General features: G+C 40.3%; 2 protein-coding genes across 3 annotated transcripts; one reads left to right on the forward strand and one right to left on the reverse strand.

Moving 5' to 3' along the window:
- The first annotated feature begins 5,050 nt into the window (after positions 1-5,050).
- LOC110048486 (ataxin-10-like) lies at positions 5,051-18,237 on the forward strand. Of its 2 annotated transcripts, none has more exons than XM_020754285.2 (13): positions 5,051-5,207; positions 5,809-5,997; positions 7,265-7,341; positions 8,311-8,425; positions 8,688-8,768; positions 9,105-9,191; positions 9,904-9,984; positions 10,868-10,905; positions 11,085-11,239; positions 11,534-11,645; positions 12,773-12,942; positions 13,163-13,226; positions 17,978-18,237. In XM_020754285.2, the coding sequence occupies exons 1-13, from the start codon at positions 5,065-5,067 to the stop codon at positions 18,154-18,156; spliced, it is 1,491 nt and encodes a 496-aa protein (XP_020609944.2). In that variant the 5' UTR covers positions 5,051-5,064; the 3' UTR covers positions 18,157-18,237. The 2 variants fall into 2 exon arrangements, with proteins under 2 accessions (XP_020609944.2, XP_089129606.1); XM_089273480.1 differs by having other exon boundaries at positions 11,157-11,239.
- On the reverse strand, positions 13,601-17,031 carry LOC149102642 (uncharacterized). The gene is made up of 3 exons (XM_089273481.1): positions 16,700-17,031; positions 15,879-16,028; positions 13,601-15,002 (listed from the first exon to the last, which is right to left on the reverse strand). Exons 1-3 carry the CDS (start codon positions 17,013-17,015, stop codon positions 14,452-14,454), a joined length of 1,017 nt encoding a protein of 338 aa, XP_089129607.1. The 5' UTR covers positions 17,016-17,031; the 3' UTR covers positions 13,601-14,451.
- Positions 18,238-19,461: the final 1,224 nt, after the last annotated feature.

Genomic DNA, 19,461 nt, shown 5'->3' on the forward strand with positions numbered 1-19,461 from the left:
GGAAATCCAAAATGGCCAATAATTGTTGTTCCTCCAACGTAGTGTGGACCGAAAACCGTTTGATGCGTTTTTTGAATGAAATCCCCGTTTTCAAATTCTTCCGGCGTAGTTTCGACGGGGCCCGATAATTTAACGAGAAATTCTAGACATAACCAAACATACAATAAAAATCAGAACAAATTCCCGATAAATTGCTATTCATGATATATATTGTATTTTCAACTACATTAGCCACAGAGAGAAAAATTCAAAGGAAAGAGACGAGGCCATTTGCCAAAAAATTAGCGGTGGGTAAACAAATTATATTTACGTTTACAATTACATTTTACATAAGGTCTTTTCACACGGGCGCTATCAACACTTAAAAAATAGTGTTATTCGATGTATTTTTTCCCTTCCTTTTCATTGTCGCAGAGCCCACCACGTGACCTCCAAACAACTGCCTACGAATAATGGTCTGCTCATGCGTAATACTGTCTAAATATGTTTTGCTGCAAATGATACTGTGCTCGTGCGTAATTGTAACCGTGCTCTCGGGTGAAAAAGGGCAGATCTCTTACCTTAGCTGTCAGAGAGTGATTAAAATATATGAAAACAAATTTGGTGATCGCATGATAAAACAATTATTGGACTCGGTTTTCGCAAAATATCGTGATTTGTCAGTGTCTCTCGCAGATCATTGATCTGCTCGCCTCTGGAAATCACGATATTTTGCGAAAACCGAGTTCAATAATTTTTAATTGGCTCCATTTTGCCCGACTACTCCCTGGATTGCACGGCCCGGTTATTATTACATAACAAGCAAATTTTGCGGGCCATGGTTCGTATTTTGGGCTGGAAACAGTGGAACCAAAACAACAAACTGAACAAGCCAGATGTGCCGTCAAAGCGTATCGAAGAGTTACAATTAGGTATTTGGTATAACCAGATTCGGCTAAAATTCCGCGATATAGTATCAAAATCAGTTCAGGGACTTGATATCAAAGGACATCGCCTCAGTAAAATATGCTATTGATTTGCTTATTCGTATTTTCGGGCTAAGAAATTTTGTTTAGCTATACTTTTCAGTTTTTTTTTTGTTTTTGTTTTTTCATTTTTGTCAATTACCATTTTTTTCTTCATTTCTTAGAATCCCCTGAAGCTCCTGTACCTTGGAATTTGACTGGCGCGTCACGTGACTGCTTACCCCTCCAATCATGTTAGTTGTTTCCAGTACTCTTCAACTGCTACTCACCATTGTGCTGGCGTTGTTTGGCGTGTGTGGAAATCTTGCCATCCCCTTTGTTTTTTATCGTACAACCCTCAGATGCCCTCACATAACAGCTCTGGCTGTACTTGACTTCACAGTAACGCTGCTTGGTCCAGGGCTCATGTTGCTAACTATTGTCATAGGTGCAACCTGGTTGGAACATAACAAGACACTCTGTCAGAGCTTGAGCTTTTTAAGTTCCTGGGCACTAATCACTTGCTTTCTAGTTCTTTTCTTTTTTGCTGTGTGTTGCCAAAAAGCACAACACGGTGTTTCTTTTCCTGAAAAACGCCGTAGCAAAAGAAGAGGATGTGGTGTCAATGCTATGCGTTTGTTAACAGGGTTGCTGGTGGTCGTTGATATTCTTCTGGGATGGAGCGTTTTTAACGACCTGCATTTGGTACCGTCCTGCAACTTACTTATCCATGTTCAAATCGTGTCAAAAAGTTCTGTCTTCTATCTCGCGTCTTCATTCATTTTTATTTCCATCACCATCTTCCTTGCTACCAGAGCAATGCGGAAGCAATGTCGACTGTATCCAGTGCAGATGTTCTGGGAAAGACATAAATATGAAATGAAGATAAACGATCCCGAAATGACCACACTGGCGTCTGTCAGCAGCTCAAACCAGTCACACGCGACCAGCAGGTCCAACCGGTCAAACGTTTCCAGAAGGTCAAGTGGTTGGCGTTCCGGTATGTTGTCCGTTACCGCCAGCCCACTCGTGTCCAGGAAAGCTTCGCAGCAATCTCTCGCAGCGGTATCACTCCGGCAAGCGCTCTTAAACGTCGCGCTTTTGTCGTTCCCGAGAAGAGGGGCGGGTGAAGATGTTGGAAGAAAAACGAGTGATTTGACATACCCTGTCGCCACCATGCAAAAGAACGCCGAAAGGAAACCCAGAAGTGCCTCTAGTCCTCAGGAGCCTTTTGTTATCTCTTCTGGGATTCCGTTCGACTTCCCCATCCTCCCAGTTGGAAGGAGAGTGTTCAGGAACCCTAGAATCCTGCCTCATTTCAAAGACCTCCAACGTCAGCGCTCTCTGTCACGTTTGTTGTTGCTGAAATCTTGCGTGACTGGACTGTGCTGGCTTCCTCTCTACGCTGCAGTTGCGTTACAGCTGTCCTCAGTGGAAAACCCGCAAGAATTACGCTTCTTCATTCACTGGCTAATTTTCCTTCCATCCTCTATCTCTCCACTTTTCTCTTTGTGTGACGCAAATTTCGGCCGGCGGTTTCTGCGGCGAGCAACGCACTATGTTTTGAAGACATGCGCATGCGGCCTACACAAGGTCCAGTTCCAAACGGCCAAGTCAGATGACGAGATTGAGGGAGCTCGACAGGTTCGACTGATGGATGTGCGACCTCTACAGACAAACACATTGTGAGAAACATTTTGAGAACGGACATTTAATGATAAACTTTTACATTACGGATTGACAAGAGTCCATCACCCGGAGCCTCCAGGCGTACTATAACACAGAGTCAACCGTTTTCCGTACCATTCTATTTTTAAAACTGTAATTAGCGCAACGGTCTCTTGGTTTCCCACGAAATATCTTACTTGTTTTGCAGATGGAAAATGTAAAATGGAGGACAAAATTGGGATCTCAATCTTCGTAGTAACAAAGAATGGTCTTAGCTCGGGTATCATTTGGTATTGAAAAGGGGTCAAGTGAAGACTCCTACAAGAGTTCTAAAAATAGAAAGATATGGAAAAGGGTTGACTCACAGGATCAGTATAGGAGATGGAGGCTCCGGGTAATGGGCTCCTGGGATTGACCATCATATTTTTGGGTGGGGAGGGTGAGCTATTACCAAATTGCCCTTCTGCGCTGGAAACTGACCGAGAAAAAAAGCATCGTGTATACCATGTCGCGAAAAAGGAGATATATGCACAAACTAAAGTTTTTAGACACTTCTGCGTAGAAAAAATCGTTTAACTCTTGTTCTTGTCAAATGTCGTGTATAGCAAGCCACGAAGAAGGAAATTATATGCACAAACTTAAGTTATGAGACCTTTAATATCTGCCCAGAAAAATCCTTTAAGTCTTGCTCTTTTTGAATTGTAAATAATTCACCGGACAATTTTTATGAAGCTGAAGATTTGCATCATTTGATTTTCAAGACAAAACGCACGCTGGATAATGGCGTAATGTACAAAAGCCCAATTTTAAAACCACTGTTTAGCTTTTACAACAATCGACGTATAAATTCAGGGAAGCTTAAAAAAAAAGTTTCTGAACTGACATAAACTAAAGCTAAAAAGAAAAAATATGTTTTTTGAATAATAATAATAATAGTAATCGTGATGTTGACAACAGTAAGTAAATCGGAAGCCCTAGATGGGGTTTTACTGTCTGATGGCTGAGTGTGGATTGTCTATTATTATATCTGTCAATTAGTATGCGCGCTGTGATTGGTCAATTTAGCGGGCCGTATTCTCCTGTACGGCCGCTTAAAATTTTAAGCTGTTTATGTTACCAAAATGTTTTGTGATTTATCACCAAGTGTTATTAACTTTTTGAGCAAATAAAAGTTTAAAACTTTCTTTTACTTCTAAAATTGTGTATTAAAACCTACTAACGACTTAAGAGTCATTTAATAACGATTTCAAATTGAGTCGTTTTGCTTTCGAGGTGCGTCAGAAATTTGAAGCCTTTCCGCGTGAATAGAAATCGTTCCCGAACCCGTCAGGCACACAGTAGAGATATAATAAATCTTACTAACCTCGTCTTCTCGGTTCGTACTGTAAGTTACGGATCCCTGTGTTCTCCTTCGATTTATGGCCCGCGCGCTTCGCGCTTGGGCCATAAATCGATGGGGAAAAACTCGGTCCGTAACTTGCAGTGCGGCCCTCGAATTCGGTTAGTAAAAGGTACATCCTCAATTAACTTTACTGTGGTAGCTTTTGCTCCTTTGGCCACTGCACACATTTTGCATTCTTATATTTTTCTGATTTTGTATTTTTGTTAAGTAAGTGAAATTTATGTAACTAAAAAAGTGTAAATAAATTGAATTGACTACTATTCCTAAGATACTCCTCATTTTTCGGCAGTCTTTTCGCAAGTTAAGTTATGGTTAAATTTCGTTTACAAATTATATTTGTTTCATTATCGTTCATTTGTCTTAATCCCGTTGGTATGTTCTGGTTATTCTCTAATTAAAGCGAGCAGGGAGTTCTATTTAATTACCTTGGTCAGTAAACCCGACCATATTTAGACCATGTATTTAGTAGAAGCAGTTGCAGTAGTAGGTTCGATCACCAGCCCCTGTTCGGGAAAGGAGCACGCGCTCCTCCTCCGAAGAACGGGGAGGAACGTAGACCGTACACGAGAGAGCGGCGGAAATCGAGTCTATTGCAGTAGTAGAAATAGCTGTAGTAGTTGCAAACGGCTTCGAAGAATAAAAGCTATCGAAGTTCCCACCATGAGCGTGTCTTGCTGTAATCTAACATAACTTTCCAACTCGTTTTTAACTGACAGCTGAGATCTGAGCTCTCCAAATTCTCTAATCGCTGAGATTACAACACCCTCATAGAGACCCTCAGTATGACCGTAGACGGGTTAACGGTCCAGTTTTATTTTTAAGGTATTATACAAGTGCACCTAAGCTATGAAAAATAATTTTATAATGGCTTATGCATGCACAGGGTTATGATCTCAAGTCAGTTCCATCTTGCCCTCGAAAAATCTCCAAAACCGACTATTTTCCTCCTCTTTCATCAACTCATAATTCGCGCTTCGCGTCACGCTCTTTGAAATGAAACTGGGGCGAATTAGGAATGGTCAGCGGAATTACACAACAACTAACTTCTAAATGGCGGACACGAGGGTAGAGGATAGAACACTGTCCGGTCTGAGATCTTTGGCAGAGACGCTTGATTACACGGAAAAATCCTGGATTGAAACTAAGGAAACTTTAGATAAACTTAAGACCTGGGCTTTGGTTCAAGAGAACAGGTATTTTTACTTATCTGATTTTACAAAGCTTTTTTAGCCACCTGGCCACACTTCGAGCCACATGGATAAATATTATTTCAAGCAAACAGGGTCGTCTGTTGAAGTCTTTGAACTTCTTTGCCATAATTTTGATCGTGGCAACATGGTATGTGGCAATTCTTTCATCTCCTACCCCCCCTCCCACCAACTCCCCACCAGTAACAGTCAATTTTCTGCCCTGCCATCGCATACCCCCCCACCCCGGGAGGGGGGATACGGGGTTACTTGTCTGAAATTTTGAAAAGAATCCCAAAGAGGTACCAATTCTGGAACAACACATTATCTCCTGTGAAATGTTTTCAGTTCAATACTCTAAAAGGTACCATGAAAGCTCCTGCCGTGGACCCTTTGGGGCTGAACACTCCAAGAGGTACCAAATCTATGCTTTTTACCCCTAAGAGGTACAACAAGCACCCCCATCCTTTTTACATGGGAGGCCCCCTCCCCCTAAATGCTCATCATCAAGACAAATGCCAGGGGGATGATTTAATTGTTGAAAGATTTTATTTTGATCTATACCTACAGATAGCTAATGAAGACCATTTCAATTTCAATCTTATAGATGCTTCGTAACAGAGGCAAATATTGTACAGGTGAAAGATGTCATTGTGGCCTGCAAAAACGCTTTGTGTGCACAAACACGTGAATGGAAAGAACAACAACTCATCCTTTGTTTGAAAGCTTTAACAGAGGCCTTTAGATTCTTGAGAAACTGCTGTGCAGAAACACCAAAAAATCAGAACAGTATAATGTAAGTACAGGTTATGACAATTTGAATCTTGGGTAAAATCTAGCCACAAAACTAATGTGTGTTGAAAATGCAGACCTCCAAAATAACAGGGTGCATTCTGCAAGACTTCCACCCAAAGATACACCAATGCTTTTTAAATTCCATGCCACACACTTGGCAAGCAGCCAAAGTCCCATGCCAAAAATGCTGTTGTTAAAACTTCAACCCAACATGGGTGGGAAAATTTGGACTCAAATGGATAGGATAAGATACACGTTATCGGTCAGGATATGGGCGATAAAGAGAAGTTAAGAAGCCACAGCTATCATGTCAATTTGTCTTGCATAATTAGGTGTTTCTATGCTGCACCAATAAATATAAATGTGCATGCCACTATAAGCCAAAACTCCAACTGCATGACAGTATGCCATGAAAATTAAAAGGCTACTCTGATGATCTTTGGCATAACCTCTCAATGCACCCTTGCCAAAATACAAACCAAAAGACCACTAGTGAATATAACATTGGCGTCAACTATTGTTATTTATGTGCCAATCTGAGAACTATTGGTTGCTGAAAAAAGAGGTCTTTTGTTTCATTCACTTTGGCCTGATACCGACTTAACTACTTCAATGTGAACATTTTAGTAAAAGGATGTTTGACTGTTATTGCTTAGCTTTTACCTTTTATTTTATTTTTTATTTTTTGCTGTTGTGTAGTCCCAGAAGATATCCATAACTCCCTCATGGAAGTGATTTTTTTAAGATGCCCACCTCGCTGGAAATTCCAATTAAGCTTCATACATTTCTTTAAATTTTCTGGTCTTACAGAACCTCCCACCTCCAGGAAATTCCAATCCCTTCTTTGGGCGGGGGCGGGGGAGGGGGGGGGGGGTGTATGGATATTTTCTGGAACTGCACATTGCTGCTAGCTTCAATTTCCAATAAAAATTTGTGCAGAAATGGCCATCATCTTACTTCTGATCAAGTGTGGTTACATACTACAGTACAAACATTTCTTGGGCCAGAGGAAGAATGAACTAAATTTCACTAGATTTATCAGTAATATTTTTTTTCTTTTCAGTAAGAAATCATTGGGTCTCTTTGTTTTGAAGGTTTTGGGAGGGTCAGAGGGTCTTAGATCTCTGGGTGATGGTTTTCACTGCACTCAAACTCAAATCTGGCCTGGAAAAGAAAATTCCTAGAACCAATGGGAAATGTCTGCAGGAAAGGTTCTTTTCTTGGCACATGAAATTATTTGTTATGAAAGTGTTGTTTAATGCCTACAGATCATCAGGTGTGTTGGAACACGTGATGGATATTACTGTCATTTTGTTGAAACCAGACTTCCAAGAAAGTGAACAAGGTGATCACGATGATAATATCAAGCGTAATAACTATTTTGTGTTTAGTCAATGCTCTGTAATTGCTTTTTACAAGACTGCATGTGTAAGGGGGAAGGTCACTCTCACATTAGCCATATGTGACTGGTATTGAGCATGTGCTAGTCAGTTTGACCCTCTGTTCCACTAATGGGATTCAGCATTAAATTTAAAAGAGACTAACGGGTTTCATTAACGTTTTCAGCAGTATGGCAACTGGTTTTCACAGGTCACTGGGCAAAAATATTAGAACTGAACTTCTTTGTAAGAAAAACTTTCTGCTAGATGGTCAAACCAGCTGGACAAAATTATTGTCCTTGCAGCTAGTCATTTTGACCAGTCCAGGCCCTTAATGAAACCCCTGGAGACTGGTCTAAGATGGGGTAGGAAATGTTTGCAAGACAGTCTAAGTGAGAGATGATGAAGGGACTTGTAAGCCCTGCCTCCCCATCCCTGTACAATCACAGCTCTATACTGTACCAACAATGGATACATGTACCAATCAGTATCCAATGTGGCAAACACACAAAGGGAGAGAAAGAGGGCAAAATAAATGTAACAGAGATGCATAAGAAAAGAGTACAAATTGACCGTGTCATTTTGAGCTTTCAGGAGCTATTTTTATGCCTCGCTCAGACCACCTCCCACCCCCCCCCCCCCTCCACTCTCCCCACTACCCATCCCTCTTTGCACCTGGTGTACAGGTTACAGGCCCATAGCATTTTTGTTGTTGTTGTTGTTGTTTTATTTTGACAGGGGAAAGTTAAACACTGCTAGCAAATAAACCAACAAGCAAATAACATTGCCTCAATCATATATTTTCTGGCTTTGGTCCAGGGGTGACATCTCAGACCTCAAACTCTGACAAGAAGGCACTTATTTCAGCACCATGTGTTGTATAAATACACTTGTACAATGTAACATTTAGTATTATCATTACTGTTTTTCTCTAGGATCAGATGTTATTGATGCTATAAGAAGTAGTCTGCAGCTTCTTGGAAATACAATTGTCCAAAATGACACCACCCAGCAATTTGTGTGGAAAAAGTGCTTTCCACGATTCTTCTTGTGAGTTCTTACAGCTTTGTTACACAATACTGTAAATCAAAAATGCATTGCTACTATCAAAGAGGTTCTATCATGAGTTACATGTACAATGTAGGACTACATGTGCACAGAGTTTTGATAGATCTCAAACTGAAAAGGTTGGGCAGATGTTTCCAAATTCTAAAAACTAATATTACGAGTGTTAATTTGTCTTTTTCAAGGATTCACTTAAATCGTCAACTTTCACTAGTGTTGACTGCGTATTCAATTACTGTATTTCCAGGAATGTATTTTCGTCAACAAATCACAGAGTTCAGGACTGCTTGTGTATGATTATATACAACTGTTTAAATGAACACAGGAGGTAATTATATTTAACAATACATCTTCTCCCCTCTCCCATCCTCCCTTGTCTTGTTCTGTCTTGTCCTCCCCTCTTCTCTTCCATCTTCTCCTCATCTCCTCTCCCCTCCTCTCCCCTCCCCTCCTACTCTTCTCTCCTCTTCTCTTTCCTCCCTCTCATCTCCCCTCCCCTCCCCTCCTACTTCTCTCTGCTCTTCTCCTCTCCCCTCTGCACATCTATTCTCTTTTGACCTCGCCTCTATTCCTTTCCCCTCCTCTCCTCTTTTCAGCTTTTTTTTAAGTAACTTTGGTAAGATATTAAAGAGTTCTTCTACTGTACATGTACTTTCAATTCCAGATTACAGCTTGTTAGTGATCACGATGGTCTCAAGATTATCTCACATGTTGTACACCTGTGTTCTAACAAATCTCAGCTTGAATGGGGGTTAGTACTATATATTTTCACAACTCTGTGTCCATTATCTCTCATTTTCCTCTCCTTGCCCACTCCCCCCCCCCCCTTCTCTACCCTCCTGGAACAAGAGATGAAACAAGTAGAAACTTGCATTGACAATGCAGTATAGCTATTAAAAAAGGAATATGGTGCTGGACTGACGTGGAATTCTCAGTAGAGACTCTTGTTTTCAGATGGGTACTCTCAGTACAAGCTTTTGGTTATAATAACCAGCTGAATGCCTCCTTTGAAAGGTGTTTTGACTTTATGGTTAGTGTAACAACTTGGGTTTCAAAGGGTAGCTAGGCCAGTGAAAGTTAATTATGGTCCGGGTGAAGTTGTCATGATGTGTTCTTGGTCAAGTCTTTATTCTTGTAGTGCCTCTACCCACCTTGAATTGCACAGTCATATGGGTGCCATTGAACTTTTGACATGTAAATGTTTTGCTGATTTGTACCCTGTGATGAAGTTGTATTCCATCTAGTCAAAGAAGTGATACTCCCGATCACTTCATGCCACAGAAGTTGAATGCCAGCGGCGATGAGTTATTGACTGTACTATTGTTACTGAAATGCACTCAGTTGAGTTGCATTTCACTCAGTCTCTAATATGTTAAATTTTAATTTAGTATTACCGACTGCACTTTCAAATATTCCACACTAAGCTCTTTGGTTACTGTTAAAAATGATATTCCTTTTCTTAGGTATTTAATTTTGGATTATTTGATCTGCAATGGTCTTTTCCCTGAGATGTACCAAGGAATTGAATTTGATCCAGTAGCTAGGTAAGATTGTTGTCTTTTGTGATGAAAGAGAAATGCACTCTGTTCTAACTCTTTCAATGGATGTATACAAATGTACCTGCCAACTTTTTCTGAGTCAAAGGCGTGAGATTTTTGTCCACAGGATGACTGATTTTCTTAGACAACCGGACCTTCGATAAGTATATTTGTCTCACTGTACATCTTCCAAAAAGACAGCACAATCACTGAAGCCATTTGGTTTGAATCTCTATTGCTTCATGGCTCAAAATGTGTGCAAAAGGAAAATGCAAGCATTTGAATTTGTACTGTTTGTAAACTAACACTACAGATGAGTCTAAAAATGTTCGCAGATATTCACTTCTTATTTTAATTGTTAAACCCTTTATTTGTATTAACTCTATGTAATAAAACCATTTAATTATACTGTGACACACCCCACAACTCCCATCCATAGTCCTTTTTACAAGTTAGCTAATCAGGGATTGGGAATTTGTTTTGCACAGCCGTCTCTTGTTGCATAAAGACTACAACTCAATTGGGTTTTCCTTAAATGTCGCCCTAAGGTTTTGCAGATTTCCATTTTCTGTATTTATCTGGCATGTCAAATTTGGTCAAAGGACATAGGAGCATTGTCAAAAAAAGATGTCTAGCTGACTGCTTCAAAATTTACTTCACGTTTATACCTCCTTGTAGCTAAAATGTTACATTCATAAATATACTCAATTTTGGAAACCTTAGGGAAAAATTAAGCATTTATTTGCACAGCACTGACACAAGCCATCTAGAATACCAAGGTTGTTGGGTTGCTACAGTAAGGCGCATAATTTGTGTTTTTTTTTTTTTTTGGTACATTGCACTGATAGTAACTGTGGTTATGGCATTCTTTCCTTTTTTATTTTTGTAGGATAATTTTGTTGGACTTATTGCAGGTCAAAATAACAGGTAATTAAAGATGAATGTCAAATGATTTGCTGCTTTGATGACCATTGGTCAGGTTTGTTTTCAGAGTCTGTGTATCTAACCAGTTCTAAAAATAACGTTAGGTCTTTTTTTTTTCTCAGTTGAAGTTTTCTCACAGGAAGTTTCATTGTCAGTAAAAGTATGCTGTACATGTTTTGCAGATGCTTTAGATGAACCGAATAATAAATCAATAGAAGGACAATCTGAGGATGATTTTTATGCAACATCATTAGGATACCTTGCCGAACAGTTTGAGAGCCATGCTGTCAATATTACACAAAGACTACAACAATTGGATCACTCATCTGATGACTTTGTAAGCATTTTGTACTAAACAGAAGCAAACATTCAACCTCGCTCCAGGTTATCTCTTCTTCCCATCCCCTAGAGCAAGAGTGAGAGACCAAAAAAAAACAGAGAGAGAGGCATCTGTCTCTCACTCCAGGAGGAAAGAAGAAGAGAGAACCTTAGAACAAGGTTGGCAACCATTAATATTTCCCAGTACCAGCATATTCCTCTGCACATATTCATTGTCAGCATTCATTGTAGACATGTACAGGGACCAGACATTCTTAAAACACAGATATTAATTTGCCCTTTTTGCCTGTAGTTTCAGGTGTTGATTGTTACACGGCTGTTAGGCATACTGTCTGTCAGTACTGGACTGCAGTCAAACCTGGCTGGCCTACAGGAAAGAACCTCCTTACTGGTCACATGTGTAGGTTGGTTAAATTTAACAATGTTGGTTTATGTGTGTGTTTAAAGCTGATTTTCACCAATATAGTGACAAACTGGTTAATGGTTGACATGCTAGAGTTCAGATTGAGCTGCCCGGGTTCAAACCCTGTCTGGGGTCATTCCTTTGTGTTTTTCAACAAGACACTTTACTCGTACTGACCCTCACAGTCTCTCTCTCCACCTATGGGGATAACCCTGCAATTTATTAATATCCCATCCAGGGGGGGGGAGGAGTAGAAATACTCCTTGTCGTTTATTTCTTCAGAAACCGGGATAGGCGCCCGTGATATGGACCACTAGGCTCAATGTAGCCAGAATAGCCATTCACAGAGCAGATTTGGTTCATCTTACCTGCTTGCAGAGCTACTGTAAATACAATAGAACCCCATTAATCTGGTCACCAATGGGCCACAAAAATCTGGCTGTATTGATGGGATGGCCGTAGTTAAGGGGTTCTTTAGATAAGAAAGTGATTGACCGAGCTTTTGTTTGGGCAAGATTAAAGTTGCCGTAATAACAATGTGGCCATATTAACAGGTTGGCCATAAGGAAGGGTTCCACAGTAATATAACAGCGCCTAGTCATAAACGGACAGTGAAACACCTGACTATCTCTCCTTAAAAACTGTACTTGTAACCCATCCACTCATCAAAAGAGATTTGACTACTGACTATAATATTATTATATTTATGTCCCTTATATGCTATAAGATTATCAGTGTAATTATTAGATTAGACAAGACTAGCAGTACTGCACATGTAGTCATAAAGCCACAATCGATACCTCATAGTGACTCCATCGTTAGACAAATGATTACACATGCTTCTTCCTAAGATTAACATCAACTAAATGCTTTCACATAGTTTACATTGCACTTCACTAAATCCAGAACTCTGGCAGTGTCATAAACTAGTTTGAAATATTTTATTTCCAAGTTCTAATGTTAGCACTATAAGGTATATTGTGAAACTTCACTCAGGTTGTTTTTCTATAATTCTGAACAGATCATGTAATAGCTAACTAGAACTGGTGCCATGGGTACTTTAAATATTCACTCAAGGTGAATTACATGTAATTTTTATGTATTTGGTGAAAAACAATATCTTTGCAGATTTATTAAAAGAAACAGCTAAGCCTGAGGCCAAGGCAACATTCACCAATGTGAGCCAACTTCCACAAGGTGTAGACTCTGAGGAACTAAGTCCTAGTCATGGCTTTCAGAGAGATCTAGTGCGAGTTATTGGGAACATGTGTTACCGGCACATAGCCAATCAGAACAAGGCAAGCTGTCTTTCGTGTTTGTGGATTATTCTAAAGCTACAATTTTAAAAGAAATAAATTCAGTTTATAAAACAGGTTTAATAATTATTGTATAACAACCACGACCAGTTGTAATCCTGTTCCTGGACCTGGGAATGAGATTACATCAAAGTGAATCAATTCAGCGGGGGCTGGGCTTTTTCGGTATATCTAACAGTTCTGTGCGTTATTATATTGACAGGTGCGGGAACTTGAAGGGATTCCTTTATTACTGGATCACTGTAATGTTGATGATCACAATCCCTGTATCCTTATCTTAATTCAGCTGATATCTATTATACCGACCGTGTGTGTGATATTATATCTCCTTGTAAGATGTGACTTTAAACTTCATTGTTTTAGCGCTCGTAGCCTCAACTCTAAGACTTTTTTCTTGTTGCAAGCTACAATTTTTAAATAGGTGAAAATGAAACTTTCGTTCTAAAACGAAAGCCATGAGATCATTCAGCGTCACAACAAACAAGAAGACCTACTGTGAATTTTACACCAAATCATTCATGTTATTCCAGTCTTCCTGTCCGTTGTCTTGCACAGTCTTCATTATTTGCCCTTGCGTTTTTCTGCCGCTTCTAATCTTCTAGCGGCACGTCATTATGAAAACATTGGTTTTGTAATCAAATTGTTTTTTTTTCGTAACACGTTTCGATCTTCCTGATTAATTGTAAGCTTATTATTACTCCTTGGATGTTCTTCCTTAGATGTCAAATTCTTTGAGGTTTCCTTTTTAAAATTTGGAAGTAATTTTGTGCATCAGATAAATGGCTACTGTATATACTGTAAAATACTACTGTATGTACAGGGACGCTCATTTTACGAGCGTGGGTGACCTGTGGCTCAAGGCGTTTCTAAAAATCCGAGTCGGAGCTCCGTTTTCATCAAGATCTGTTGTGATATCCTGAAAAACAATTAGCCAATCAGAAGCCTTTTTCTACTGTCCTGATTTCCCGCGATATGGCTAGATTTTAAGCTGAATGTGGTAAATACCTCACGTCATGGTCAAATACGAACCATGGTCCGACAAAACTTGACTGATATGGAGGACGCGATGAAGCTGACAACACTAACCGAAACCTTTGGAAAGAAATCAACAGCTATTTCTGATAAAAAATGAAAAGACATCATTTGTTGTGTAGACAAAGAAATTTCAAGTGCACTGGTAAAAAGAATACCTGTTTCGCTTCAAACAAACAGTTTTTTTAAACAGACCTCTCTTGGCGCTTTCAAATCTTCCTCCCCTGCGGGGAGGTCTGAGATTCCATACTGATGACGTTACTCTACAGAGATCTGTGTCCTGCCTCTGATTGGTTGTTACTTGCGCGCGAAAATTCAAAACCGAACAACGACCAGTGATGTCATAAATATCGGATAAATTACAATCCGTGGGGAGTGACAGAGAGCCTGGAACAGGCTGGGGATGAAATCAGTCATACGTCGAGCTAAAAGTACATTTCGTCAACTATAATCAACCTTTTAGCGAACATATACTTTCCATTCGTCTCCAGGAGATCCTTGTTTTACGGTATCTTCGCAGAAGTAGTCATTATTGCACATGGCTACAGCATAGATGTTCTCATTGATCACTCTCCACACAACGAGCCGGTGACACATATTTAGTGCAGTGGTGCTGTTTCTCCCCCAGCTATCAGGGTATCCAAAGGCGCCCCACTCAGCGCATTTACGAGAAAGCGTTGAGTTGTCATCTGGGAACGTTGAAAATGAATCGCACGCCTGGGGTGGGGTAGTGGTCTTGCCGGTGAAGAACTGAATCACTGCCTCCCCCAAGGAATTGGTTTTGGTTGTTACGTGGAACACTTTTCCTGGAATCTTCTTGTGACAATAAAACCTCATCTGCTCGAAGCCCATGGCCGCTCTGAGGTCCCTAAAGCCTATCATGTTAAGCACATGGTCATTTGAGTTGTAGTTTTGGAGTTGTTCTCTGTAACCCCTAACTTCGATCTGTTGCTCCTTAGACGGGAGTGAGCCATCGGTGAGTTGAACTCGTCTGACCAGCGTCCATCCCCCTGAACGAAAAAATGAAACGAGAACACTGAACTGAATGATGAGTGCTTTTCCTTATCATATGGCTACCTAGCTTGCTGAGCGAGCAAAATGAATCAAATCCTGCGCTGTGATTTGCTACGCGAGCGGACAAGATGGCGCCCGCTCGTGATTACGCGCCGTGTCCCGCGGTAAAAATTTGTTCTTTATCTCACGTAATAAATCCTTTATTGACCAAGTATTTTTGGTTAGATGGCTGGATATTTGCCTCATTCTTTTCTGTTTTTGAGTGTTTATTGACCTCGGCTCCGTCTCGGTCCATAAACACGCAAAGAAAAAGAACTTGGCCAATGTCCAGCCAGCTTGGTCAATAACCCCTATCCATCTGAAAACTGGACAAGAAACTCGGTGTTAACCATGGGTTAACATCTATCCTACGATTTTTCGACACTGCAGTAGCCAGACAATAGTTCTTACAGAAGCAATATCAACACATAAATGTAGAATGAAAATTCATTTTAACTTATGTATCAGTCAATTTGAAACTTTCACATTCCCCCGAGTAAGCCCTCCCCCGGTGAATTTGACATTTTTCGATTTTCAGTTTGTCCCCATCCCCCAGGCTAAAAATAGTACTCAAGTGCCCAACCTAGGGGTCATACTTGGCGAACAAATACCCCTGCCCCTGTCGTTGTATTCCCGCTCCCCTGGGCACACCAACAAGTCAAATACCCGGGGTATGCCCTAGGGGAGGGGGGGTATGTTGATGTCTATCTCGTCTAAGTGTCCTCTAGTCTTCATCGCCCTCGTGATTGTAACTGCCACCCAATGACATACACTTATTCTCGTTGCGCAACATAAGTTTGTTTGTTCTTTTCCGCATGATTTATTTTTCTTACCTTCGTCGGTGGTCATGTCACAATAGACTTTGAGTGGATTCCCGGATGCATCTGGATCAATCCAGAATTCACCATCCCCCACTGAGTCCTCGCTTTGTCGTATATCTTTGCACGAGCGACCTGGGGCCCAGTTTGTGGAACCTTTTTTCACTGAAATTAATTTTTCAAATAAAAAAAATAAAAAGATAAATCCGACGTTTCGGTGTCTTCATGACGCCATTGTCAAGGTAGTGAAAAAAAAGGAATAGCAATTATGGCTGTGAGTTGGAGTTTTGTTCTTGTCATTTCAAAACAGGCAATGAATTTCATCCACAGGAAAGCTAACTCTTTTGGATCATGATTTATGTGTCAGTTCGATTCAATGTTTGGGTTCATTTTACTGTTGCTCCAAGGTATTAAATAACTAATCATGGTGTCACAAAGAGGATGAACGATTTTATTTTGTGGATTTGAATCCTCTGGATTTCAAACGTTTGGAGTAAAATCTCTATGTACAATCGATTCTCGACTTTTACATTTTCTTTGTCTTGTAAGAAAAACTTTAAAACGTAGGATTTGTACAAGAAAACATGCAATTGTTGTTCTCTTGTTCAAAACGAAATAGTTTATTAATCCGTTTTTGCGAGAATGTAACTATTTTTCGTAGCGTCTTTTAGCTCTGTAAAGTGTTTCTTTAAACCCCTCGTCATCTCAATATCGAAAGATCAATGCTCCGTACAAATCCCCATGTTTTCTATGTAATTATAATGACAGGAATTTGGTGTGTTGTCACCCTGTCTGCATGGGAACTTCAAGGGTGTGTTATACGTTATACGTTATACCTCTCACAACATTGTCCATGTAGGTGGAATTCGCGCAGCTTGTGTAGTCTTCAGGTCGAGTCGCTCGTGTGGCCGTGTTCATCTCGCATTTTTTTGTCCCGCCAGAAAAAAAGTTAATGCTGCGACAAGAACTCTCTCTGGCGCAGTTCATATAACACTGGCTCAAACTGTTGGCCTGAATTTCCTTGTACTTGTGTTTCAAGAGGCAAAATCCTCGCTGTTCGTGAGCTTCTTTACAATCCTCGTCATTTTCACCTCGAACACACAAGCATGCAATAGCCGCTGAGAGAAAGCAAATTCCCAAAGTGTTTTTCATGTTGATGAGACTTGCAATAGTGAATACTGATAAAACATTGTCTTGAAGTACGTGAACAGAGTATTTCTCAACAGATGTTCGAGTTGCAAAGTTTCTCATCGAGTCTTTGTTCGCTTGTTTTGGAACGTTCTTGAAAGCAACTCATCTTTTGTTTTTAGTTTAAGGTTACTGAAACCTTCACGATCTGGTTGCGCGTAATACTACCAAATAGGAGCGTTTCTTTGATTACATATCAGAATAGAAGCTCTAAGAATTATAAAGAATTGTGTGTGAGAAATACTTATAAAGTGAATTACCTGGTCTGAGATTAAGCGACACGAAACCTTCGGTAATTGCATCGAAATCAAAATATTTTCTCTCTCTCCAAACAACCTACATTAAACTATTTCTTTCAACGAATCCATGTTTATCAGCACACTGTTTTAACTCCTAGTGTTCTATTAATTAAGATAGCGGCCTCTACAAAGCGCATTCGTTTTCTCGAACCGTCCTTGTTTAATAATTGTTTTCAAGTGTTGACGAAATACTTCAGAAGTAAACAGAATTAAACACAATATGACGTTTGTCAAGTTCTTGTCTCTTGGTGCTGTTTGGTTCTAAGATGTTTTTATAAGTAAAATTTTGAACTTGGACACTTTGAGAGCGAAATGGTTGAGGTTTTTTTTCTTTCCATTCTCGATGAATTAAAATAAGTTCTCAAACTATTTTTTCTGTGGACATTTCTGGAAGAAATATTTCAACTTATCGTCTAACCCAACCCTCGTTTTCACGCCCTTTACCGACGTAATGCATTGGTGCACAAGCGGATAAATCATAGGCTTTCAACCAATCAGAAATGGAACCCATTCAGCAGCCCACGACTTGCCACGCTTTGTTTTCAACTAATTACCATTGTTCATGCGGGTTTTGAACGAATTGTTATTAAAATTCGTTGTCATCGACCTTGACCTAAAATAATTTAGATATTTGCCAGTGGGCCATCTTCGCCATCAGGAATCTTCTGGAGAACAATAAAGAAAATCAGATCATTGTTTCATCAATGGATCCTCGAGGGCTTGCCAACTCGTCAAGATTGCGGCAGTTTGGAGTCGAGGCTGTCGAACTGGACAATGGAAGAATCAAGCTCGTCCAAATAACATGATCTACACGAAAGAATAATTATACTGCAGATGATTATAACAGTAAAATTGATTGGGTAATAAAATCCAGTGGCTTGAACATAGCAACTCAAAGTAATTGTGAGAGACTGAAGTCAAGATACCTGAACTTTTAATTTTTTTCCATACTGTGGATCGAAGGGCAGTTAAGGTCCGTAAACACGGCGCGGATATGTGGCCAATATCCAGCTTTCTATACAGAACAAGCTTAGTCAATAAAGGATTTCTTTAAAAAAAAAATCCCCCACCCCGCTAAAAAAAGGTCGACCAGAAAATATCAACCCTAAAAAATCCCCATGCCGTTGATATCAAACCCTAAAAAACTTTCACATCTCTTCGTATTTTCAAAGGCCCAATCACTAAGTTTTAGAAGCTCTTAAGTTGTTTGGAGGACTGTTTGCAGTCAATTCGTATCTAACTGTTATCAATGACGTCAGAAAATATTGTTCTACAGGTATATGGGGAGTTTCCGCCAGATAGTTAGTCTCCTCCGCAGTCGTTTTTTTGGAGGTGAGGCGGATGTCACGCAACGCTACCCGCGAAGGGAGGGGAGCGTTGCGTGACATCCCAAAGGAGACTACCTGATTCCTGATGGGTGCCCTTTTTCAGCCTTGACGGGGAACCTCCCCGTGAGTCCATTATCGGGAGAACCCCTTTCCCTCCGGGGTTAAATTTAGCGGAGTGAACAACATGAGCTGACATGGTGTACATGAGTCGTTTTCATGCGAGGACCTGGGATCAATTTTCCACATGAATTCAAAGATGGCTGTCGAAGGAGACGGGAACACAAGTTCAAAGAAGGCGGCTCTAGATTACTCCTTCCTCAAGGGCTTTGCCGCCGGCGTAGTCTTCTCGCATGTTAACAAGAGGTTGATACTAGGACTTGTCGCTGGCACATTGACAGGAGCATACATTCAACAGAATTACGAGGGGATTCCAAATGTCGAGGACATGGCGGAGAGATTTGTGCAATCGATTCGAGATGCAATGAATAAAAAGAAACCCTGAGCCAGCTATGTAACCCTGACAGGGAAGTGAAATGATCATGACGCGAACTCATGGGTTCATAACATTGGCCAGTTTATGGAACATCGGTGGTATAAAACGTTGAGTGCAACAAACGTACGAAAACCTAACAAAATGGCGGAAATGTAAGGTGGTCACGAATATTGGACAGAGTATCAAGACCAACAGAGTTCTTACGTACACTGGAAGAAGTTCAGACGAGAGAGATGTTGACTTATTTGGAAATTTATACAGGGATGATTTCGAGCTACGCAGAACAGCGG

Source organism: Orbicella faveolata, unplaced genomic scaffold, assembly GCF_042242905.1.
Source record: "Orbicella faveolata isolate gen_17 unplaced genomic scaffold, um_ofav_v1 contig_35, whole genome shotgun sequence".
NCBI classification, from domain to species: Eukaryota; Metazoa; Cnidaria; class Anthozoa; order Scleractinia; family Merulinidae; genus Orbicella; species Orbicella faveolata.